Source organism: Neopelma chrysocephalum, unplaced genomic scaffold, assembly GCF_003984885.1.
Source record: "Neopelma chrysocephalum unplaced genomic scaffold, ASM398488v2 Primary Assembly neopelma1_62, whole genome shotgun sequence".
Classification (NCBI taxonomy): Eukaryota; Metazoa; Chordata; class Aves; order Passeriformes; family Pipridae; genus Neopelma; species Neopelma chrysocephalum.
In genome coordinates, this window is record NW_020897719.1 from 5563904 (window position 1) to 5573420 (window position 9517).

Genomic DNA, 9517 nt, shown 5'->3' on the forward strand with positions numbered 1-9517 from the left:
CGGCGGGGAAGGGCCGGGCTGAGGTGGGCGAGGGGCGGCGGGGAAGGACCGTCGCCGCTGAGTGAGGGCTCGGGGGAAGCGGAGGATGGCCGAGGGGGCTGGAGCGAAGACGGGCGCGGAGGGGCCGGGGGCGGCTGGAGGTGGGCTCGAGGGCGGTGAGAGAAAGGGGAGGCGACTCTGGGTCTCAGTGCGGGGCGTTTATTGCCCTTCGGGCCCCTCTGGGCCCGCCTGCGGGGGTCTTTCCCGAGCCTGGCCGACGTGGAGGTGGGACAGGGTCGCTCGGGGAGGCTGTAACCGCCTTCCCGGTCCCGGCCTGGCGCTGTGTCGCTGCGCTGGCTGTGCCGGCTCCTGCGAGTTCGTCAGAGGTCTGGATAGGCAGGATGATGCCAGCAGGACTCCGTTTCCCTGTGTTTCAGGGCGTAATTCAGGAACCTTCTCCCAGATCTGTTTTCGGGTTAGTATAGGAGAGGCAAGTACAAGCCCCCGACTCCTCAGCCAGCTACAGGCAAGTTGTCAAACTCAGGGGTTTAGAAATCTAATACAGAAAAGAACTGCATTACAGAAATCCTAATGTAAAACTGTAGAAAAAGACAGACTTAGGTATGTTTCGTTATCAAGAATAATAGAAGTTGAGATCGTTAGCCAGAGCAGAATATGTAAAAGGAGTGACTTCATGATCTCAGGCTCTTATGAGTTATAAAAGAGGATTTCACTCTTGAAGAAGAACATGAACTGCCCCTTTTAGCTCTTTTCAGTGTTCAGTAGTAGCAGCAGGATGGTCAGCCTTAAGAGAATGCAGCACATGATGATGCAAGCTTGATCCAGGTGTGGGGAAATGAATTAAAATAAAAACAATCTCAGGTGTGAGATGAACATGTAAATCTGCATCTATAAAGCACAAAAGGAAGAAAGCCCAAAAAATGTGGAAGGATGTAATGTGTGTAGTTCTTAGTGCCCAGGGGATAAAGTTTCAGGTTAGTGAAGTGGTGAGAGATAATACATGGGAAAGGCTTGTACTAAAAATATGTTTGGTATCGTGCACAAAGAATACTGAAAAGAACTGTCTGTTTGGTATCTAAGTACACTGATCAAAATACAATTTGTTTCAACTGCTGCCCCTTAACACTTGATATCATGCAGGCTGCTGGCCAAATAAATGCTTTGGAGGGCATGGGTACATTAATCTTGCAAGCCTTTTGCTCTCACCTCACAGCATTCATTTTAGCCCCCTGACTTGTCTATTAGAAGCAGTATACTTTTTCCATTTTTGATGTTTTGGTGTTTATTTTCTTTAGAGAGTATTGGTTTTCAGGTTAATTTGCTTATGTACTCAAAGGTTTTGAACTCTTCATGACAAATATTTAAGTCTTACACTGTGTAATAGAAGTATTCTAACTTTAATGGAACTCAGACTGTAATTCGTTTATTCAGCTTACAGGAAAGTAGTACCATTTGTCTCCAAGTTGTTCTTATATTACACTCAAATCAGTGTAAGCTGGTGAGGGAGATATGTTATGTCTGGTATGTTCAGGGCTTGGTTGTACATCCTGCTGGTTTGACAAAGAGCATTCTGTCTTTGAACGTTTGCATATCTGCACTCTGTGTTTTAAATATAATATGCACAGGCCCTGGAAAATTATCTGGTCTCTCCTTCTGGTATGAAGAGCTCACCCTCTCCTTCATAAATATGGTGAAAGATTGCGTGGCTATGGGGAACTGATTTTTTTTTTTAATGACTTATCTATGTGGCAGCTTTTCTTCTAAGTTCTTGCATGTTTGTTTCAAACTGTAACTTTTGGACAGATACGCTGCTGAAAAAAATTACAACTTCTAATTATTGTTGAAAGTGGTTATCTTGTATAGAAGACTTCTTTTTTGTATTTTGTTCCAACACTGAGAGTTGCATATGTAAACCTTTCTTTGCAGGGGTATTTATCAGATGAATTCTTTGATATCGAAGATATAATAGGTGTTTATACTACAATCTAATATGAAAATAAACTTAGTCCAGCCCATTGTAAAGTAAAGGAAAATGTGCACTACTTGGCTGAACTCTGGACTCTAAATGAGTGATTTACTCTTTATAGTGTTCGCTTTAGGTCAGTTAAATGACCTTCTGAAGCTTAGCACAAGTGTCTAATAGTCTTGTCTTCCTGCACCTCACAGTTGATCTCTAGGCTGCTTGTATTTTCAGGCTCCTATTGTTGCACCACCTAATCAGTCTCCAGTATTGAGTGAGTTTTTGCAGTTTGGTCTTAATTTAGAGCTGTTGTGTTTAGAAGTCCTAGAACTCAAGGATTAGTATGAAGCTACTTCAGGTATGCCAGCTTAAAATGTTTGATGCAACGAATTATATTGTATATTTACTTTGGTAACTTTGTGGGAGAATGTTCAGTTAAGCATAAGAGTAAAACAAAGATGAGCACTAAAGTGTTCTTGAGATGCATGTGAAATGTGAATTTGCAGTGTTTTCACATACATATTCTGTGAATATGAGAATAGCGAAATAGAGTTTGACAGGTGAAGCGAGTCTGTCACTGACTTCTGAAACATACAGGTCCTGCTTTTCCAGCTTGTAGTTGTAACTTTAAATTGTTGTAGAATGTGAAATAACTTGTTCTTCAAGTATATTTCTTTTTCTTTCCAGGAACTGGAGAAATGGCCAGTACACAATCTGTCTTCACATTTGCTCTCTGCATTTTAATGATAACTGAATTAATACTGGCTACAGAGAGCTACTATGATATTTTAGGAGTTCCAAAAAATGCCTCTGACCGCCAGATCAAGAAGGCATTTCACAAGCTGGCTATGAAATACCACCCAGACAAAAACAAGAGTCCTGGTGCAGAAGCGAAATTTAGAGAAATTGCTGAAGGTAATATACACTAACTTTTGTCTTATATCTGGAATTTAAGTGTACTCTGGTTTTACTGAATGAGAGGCAAAAAGATATTTTTTTTCCTTAATTCTACTTCTGTGCTGTCAAATGTTCAACATCAATATCTGACTTGTTTCTATGTCTTTACACATAGGAAGGCCTTTAACACAGTTTATGCATTTCTGCTAATTAGGCTTTTTGGCTTACACCTCTTATCAGAAAAAAATACTTGGTAGTAGGACAGCTTTAGCCCTGGGAGGTTAATTCTTATCTTTTGATCTGTTTTGTAAGATCCAGCTCAGGATCACTACTAGGCTTCAGGGGTACCTAGCGGCAACTTTCCAGTAACTATAGGGAGATTATAAAAATGCGGCGGGGTGCTTCAGTGGTTCGTGGTGGCAGTACAAGAGTTTCAGAGTGGTTATAAGGAAAAATTTTCTCACCTTGAGGATCATGATTGGAATTCATGATCTCAGAGAACTTTTCCAATCTTAACAATTCTGTGATTCTGTTCTACAGGCCAATGTTGGAACAGGTGGCTTAGATAGGTTGTGCAGTCTCCAACCTTGGAGACTTTTCAGGAATGACTGGGTAAAGCTCTAAGTAACCTAGTCAGACCCTACTTTGAGCAGGAGGTTGGAGTAGTGACCTTCTGAGGTCACTTCTACCCTGAACTATCCTGTGATCCTAGGAATACACCATTCATAAGTATTTTGTGGTAAAACACAATGGTGGAAGTGAATAATCAAGAATAGAAAAAGTCTTGCTAAAGAATAAGGTGTACCCACTTCTGTTCCCCATGGCCTCTTATAACATCCATCTACTTGTGTAGTTCTCCTAACTAAGCTAATAAGAGATTTCTGCATTTTACCTTCTTGTCTGCAGAAATTTATTTTGAAAGACAGGCAGTTAGTAATATAATGAAAGGGAGGGACAGTCCTGTTAGATTCTTACTGCAGTTGTTAGCACCTACTAAAGGAGGAATTAGGGACTCTTCAAAAGTGTTGAATTGTATATAATAGTTGAAAGCCTTTGACAGATGAGAAAATGGAAGTGTTTAAAATACTTAGTTATCAGAATAGGTATATTATCTGTCAGAGTTTCTGCCCTAGAATACCGGTAGCTGTAGTTGTGGACCAAAGATTGGAGGGAAGCTTAGTTCCATTTTGGTTATATCCAATCTGGTAACCACGGTGGTAGTGGATCAAGGGTTGGACTTGATGATCTCGGAAGTCCCTTCCAACCCAACTGATTCTATTCTATGATTCTAATCACAAAATCCAAACTTATTGTTGAAGTTTTGAAAGATTGAGAATTGGAACATAGGGGAAATTCATTGTCTTTATTTTTATCTACTTGATGTTTATCTTTTAGCTTAGTTGTAACTGTGGTGTGGCTAGAATGTGCTGGCTGGCTGGCAGGTAGTTTTGCAGACACTGCACTGTGTTTCTGTGATAGAAATGCAGCAGACAGTTTTTGTTAGGTAGAGCTCCTAACTCATCCTCCTTGCTTCAGTCTTTCTGGTCCCCACATCTCATTGTTTCTTTCAAATATAAACACTAATATTTATTGTAGCTAAACTATGTTATATTACAAGAATTTAAAATTTTGAGGTTATGATCTGTTCTCATAGTATAGCTGTGTTTATTATTATAAATAACTAGTTTGAGACAGCTTATTTTGGTTTGGAGAAAGGTAAACAAATGTTGAGCTTGATTGGGCTTGAATGTTGCATGAAAGTCTTGCTTGAAATTTGTCCGGTTGAGGGAGTGGGAGGAAGCTACTGTGCTTTGTCTTTGTGTGTCATTTTCTGTTTTTCCTCTTCTTTAAAATGGAAATGAAAATTAACTTTTTTTTTTTAATGGACATAGCATATGAAACATTATCAGATGAGAATAAACGAAGAGAATATGATCAGTTTGGCCGTCATGAAGGACAAGGAAATAAGGGAAGCCCATTCCATCACTCATTTAATTTCAACTTTGATGATCTGTTCAAAGACTTTGACCTATTTAGTCAAAACTCACGATCAAAAAAGCACTTTGAAAATCACTTCCGAAGTCATCGGGAAGCTCACAATCGGCAAAGACGTTCTTTCCAAGAGTTCTCCTTTGGAGGTGGACTGTTTGATGATGTGTTTGAAAATATGGAAAAAATGTTTTCGTTTAGTGACTTTGAAAATGCTCACCGACACGCCGTGAGAACTGATGCCAGGTTTCATGGATCCAGTAAGCACTGCAGGACTGTCACTCAGAGACGAGGAAACATGGTTACTACTTACACCGACTGTTCTGGACAATAAAGTTTCCTTTCCTTTAAACTTCTTTTCTCAAGATCTTCATAATCTTTCTTGGTTTTGTGCTAACATGGAAAAAAGTCTTTGAACTGTTTGTTCTAAAGAACATTTAACTACAATTTCTTTACAGTAGTTTGAAACTAATCTTCAGAATAGAAACAGTATGCAGTTGGGAAGTAATGTGTCAGTAACTACTTAGAATGGGAGATAAATATTCTCGTGTGAAAGAAAAAAATGATATGTATTTCTGTTTAGTAAACACTTTCCCTAAATTTGAACACAAGATATATATATTTTTCATTTCAGAAATGTAATATAATTTTTTCATATATGCCAATTCAGGACTGTTTGTGTTACTGGTGCATGGATTGCAGCAGAGGAGATACTTTAATTTTTAAGTGCTGCTTTTTTGTTCAGTTGTGTCTTTCCAAGTTTGCACTTGCAGTTTTTACCTGATACGGACTCACTGTGCAAATTCGATAATTTACACAAAATAGCAGCAGAAATATGACTTGCCTGGGTCTTTGCTACTCTCTCCAGCATTGCAAAAGTATTAATAAAACACCTTTTTGAAGTTGGAAAATAACAAGAGGGAATAAGATTGTGAGTGATGTAGGAATTAGTTTTATTTCTTAATAGCCTTTCATTGGCCTGAAAAGATCATAGTATTTGAATGATCCTTGACTTGCTTAATGGATATTAATGTATGTAAGTTTGTGTGCGTACAAGGTCTTTTTTTCCCTTCCAAATTACACATATCTCTCTAACAAGGTTTGGAAGAGCACACCCAAAACACTCTTGTTTTATGCTTATTATTATTATACCACGTGTGCAATGCAGTTTCCATAATTCAGTTTATTGAACTTAAATACTCCTCAGTGCTCTAGTGAAATTAAATAAGTTAAGCTTGCCTACAGTTTCCTGGTGTTCCTGAAAGGCTCTAAGTAATGTAGGTATTGTAGGTATTGTTTAGATTGACAGATTTATTACCTGTTTTTCAGCATTGTGATTTGAAAGGTAAATTCTTAGCTTAACCACAGAGAAACACTGAAACTTCCAATCGTTGTATTCCTTGTGGAGCTGGAAAATGCTAATAAGGACAGTACTAATGGGTATTGATTTCAGCACCATGGAAACCCACAACCAGTGAAAACTACTTAAAATCAAAAAAACCACCCCAAAACAAAACAACCTCAAAGCCCCCAAACAAACAAACATTAAAAAAAAAACCACAACAAAACCCACAAATACTTTAGCTGATGTCAATCCAAAAGTTCTGCTTTAATTCCTAACTAGTAATATAGGTCTAGTATGTGAAATTGATTGTCCTTAGTAAGATTACTGTCACCCACATGTTGCTGTCCCTTTAGAATTGTGAGATAAGAATTTACCTTTCAGGTTGATTGCATGAGCAAAATAAGCATTTTAAACAGCAGTGTTCTCAATAGTCTTTGAGTTCTTAAAATCTTTATTAAAAGAGATTTAACCCTTTGCTTCTTGGATGGGTATTGAAAGCTGCCTATTTGCTAAGTAACCTTCCCCTCAAGTATTATTGCTTGTTCAGTTTTCATTCACTAAGTGCTTGGAATGGATTGTTGTGTTATATTAAGTGCTTTTCCTTTTCCATGTTCTTCTTTATTTATTAATAGACTAATACCTCATATATGGTCTTTATAAAAAGCCAGTAATTTGTGCAACATTATCGGAATGTGCAATATTCTTATAGAAGGAAAAGTGCAGAAGTGAGTGTGTTATTTTCACCCTTTTTCTGTGTAAGTAGAGATTTTTGTTTTTTTCTGTATAATTAATATATAATTGAACTGAAAGTTGTATTTCATGTAGATTTCTGCATTTATTTTCTTTAACATACTCCTATCAGTCCTGTGCATGAATCAAACTATCTGCTTGACTCATATCACGTGGGCATCCAAGTGAACAAATTACTAACTTAGAGTTCTGAGTTACTTTCTCTCACAAATATTAAGTATTAAATGTAAGAGAGTATTAGTGAATGTCCTTTGGGGATGATGACTGCTGGAACTTAAGAGGTGAGAGGCAACTCTAAAAGCAGGATGCAAAGGTAAAATGTTAATGCCTTTCTTAGTCTAATGAATATTTTTCTTAATTAAAAAAGATAAATTGGAAACAGCAGAATGAGCAGTTCACTTGGGTCCCTTCCCTAATCCTGGATTAGAGGAATGAAAGCTAAAATGAGCACTGTAAATTGTAGGAAACACAGCCACCCCCAAAATTCAAGTCTTTTAAGTGACTGTATTAGTTCACTGTCTTTCAGGCTAAGCTTTTAGGTGAAAATAAGGGTTGTTGGCTGATACTAGGCTAGTTTCCCCTCTTTAAGAATCTTCTGAACTTCCTACAAAGTGTACTTGTTTTTCTTTAAAGTCAAAGTATGAAGCTGATAAAACCGATAGGGTTGCTAGTTTTCTAGCTGATACACCTTAAAAAGACTTCTGCCTAGTCTTATTTTAACCTGCTTCTGTGTTATTTCTCTTAGTTGCTTGTCATGACATAACTAACAAATACTTCCTATTAGTCCTGTAGCTTCTCCAAATCACCTTCCTGCTTGTTTTGGTGTTAATTCAAGGTAAAATCCAAAGGAAAACTTGTCAGGAGTATTGCAGAAACCAGTGTACGGCTGTCCCTGTGGTTTGCTATGATGGGTGTGCTTTGAACAGACCTTAGCTGGGGAAATTTGGGCTGGCTTTTCTCAGCCAAGAGTCTTCAGTTCCACGGCTCTCAGAACACAAAGTTGCAAAACATGTTGTGCTTCTCACTTATTCGGAGCTCTTGCACATTCTCTTCCTATTTATAGCGTTTGCTTCATGGCAGGCTCTCCAGCGGAAGTCCTGGTATAACCTTATGACACCGCTGACTTCAGAGTTTATTAAGTGCCATGTTTGAGCTCTCCTCGAGCTCTTGTCAAAAGACCCAGCAAAATCAGTTTTTGTTATGTAAAGGTGAAAAATAAAATTAGGAACTATTTTTTTAGAAAGGCATTTATGCATATGTAACTCCAAATGATTTAGTTTTTAAAACTTTATTAAAAAAGTGGTTTTTTTCATGTTTGATTTTTTCCCCATTATACTTTTGAAACACAGTGTCTAATGGAGATGAAAGTACTGTAAAGTTAATTAGGGTGCCATTACATTAAACGTGAAAATTAATGGTGTGACTTGTCTTTTTCCTTTTTTTTTTCAGGGTGTAGAGGGAAACCTAAGTCAAGTGGTTTGTGTGGTGGTGGCATTTTATGGAATGTTTTGGCCACAGCATTTTCCTTGAATGAGATGATGGGTTTGGCAGGGAGAAGAGGTGGAAAGAAATTGAGTCAATTTGACCTGTTTTATATTTTCTTGGAGATGTTGGGACTGGGTTGGAGTTTAGGCATTATGCCTGTAAATGATGCAGACAAAAAAGCCTGTGCAAAAGGACTTTTCTGAGAGGCAGTGGGTGTAAGAGCTGAAAGCCTCTGCCTTGAGCATGTGCTTTGACTGCCCCGCTGAGGTGTGAGAGGGCAGTCCAGTGCTTACTGGCCTGGAATGCCACAGGGAAGTGCAGATTCTGAAGCCAACATCAGCGTGCTGTTGTTCTGATTCAATAGTTGACTCTGCTTGAAAGTTCCTGTTTTCTGGGTCTGATCTTTAGAAGGTGGAGTATATGAAAGTTTTGGGATTTGGTGGGGCTCATCTGACCACTTCTAATTAGAACCATCTTTCCTGGAACCTAAGCAAATCTGTCATCATCATAATGCAAATGGAGGTTTTGAGAATTAAATGTGTTGGAAACAATATAAGATCCACATTATATTTTTATGGTGAGCAGGGTGGGGGTTTTTTTTAATTATTTGTAAATTGAAAAAACATCAGAAGTGTCTGTTGTACTTGCGACAAAAACCTTGTGTAGAGTACCTTGGCTGTGCCACATATGGGGCTCCTTTCAGAATAAAATCCTGTTTGGAGGATTGTTTGGCTCTGGCAGCTGTCGTGTTTGAGTCTGACTGGTCTGCCCTATGGTAGTGAGTGATTCACACAGCCGTGCTGCTGGCTCCTGTCATGAGGGCACCTGTTTTTTAGGGACAGGGCAGAGACCAGCTTTGTAGCGGCTACTTAGCAGTTGTGATATCCATTGACTGCTAGTCTTTCTTGGCGTAAGTCTGAATCAATTCTAGATTAAGTCTGTACTTCATGCTTGATTCCTGTTTGGTTTTAAAAAAACCCCAAACCCCCCCCCCAAAAAAAAAAAAAAACAAAAAAAAAAAGATAGCAAACCCCAACAAAACTGCTTTGAAGTGATGTACTCCAAAACTTAAGCACAGTGGAAAATGATGT

General features: G+C 38.5%; 1 protein-coding gene across 7 annotated transcripts in view; it reads left to right on the top strand.

The window, feature by feature from the left end:
- The window catches only part of DNAJB9 (DnaJ heat shock protein family (Hsp40) member B9), an 8518-nt gene extending 154 nt beyond the window's left edge, over positions 1–8364 (top strand). For 3 of the 7 annotated variants that reach the window (XM_027682222.1, XM_027682223.1, XM_027682225.1), the window contains exons 2-3: positions 2648–2875; positions 4750–8364. In XM_027682222.1, coding sequence (XP_027538023.1) covers positions 2659–2875; positions 4750–5180 — 648 coding nt within the window. In that variant the 5' untranslated portion in view covers positions 2648–2658 and the 3' untranslated portion in view covers positions 5181–8364. Of the gene's footprint in view, positions 24–433; positions 455–1999; positions 2319–2643; positions 2876–4749 lie in introns of those variants that run through there. The other 4 variants (XM_027682224.1, XM_027682229.1, XM_027682228.1 and 1 more) reach the window with 4 other exon arrangements.
- Positions 8365–9517: the final 1153 nt, after the last annotated feature.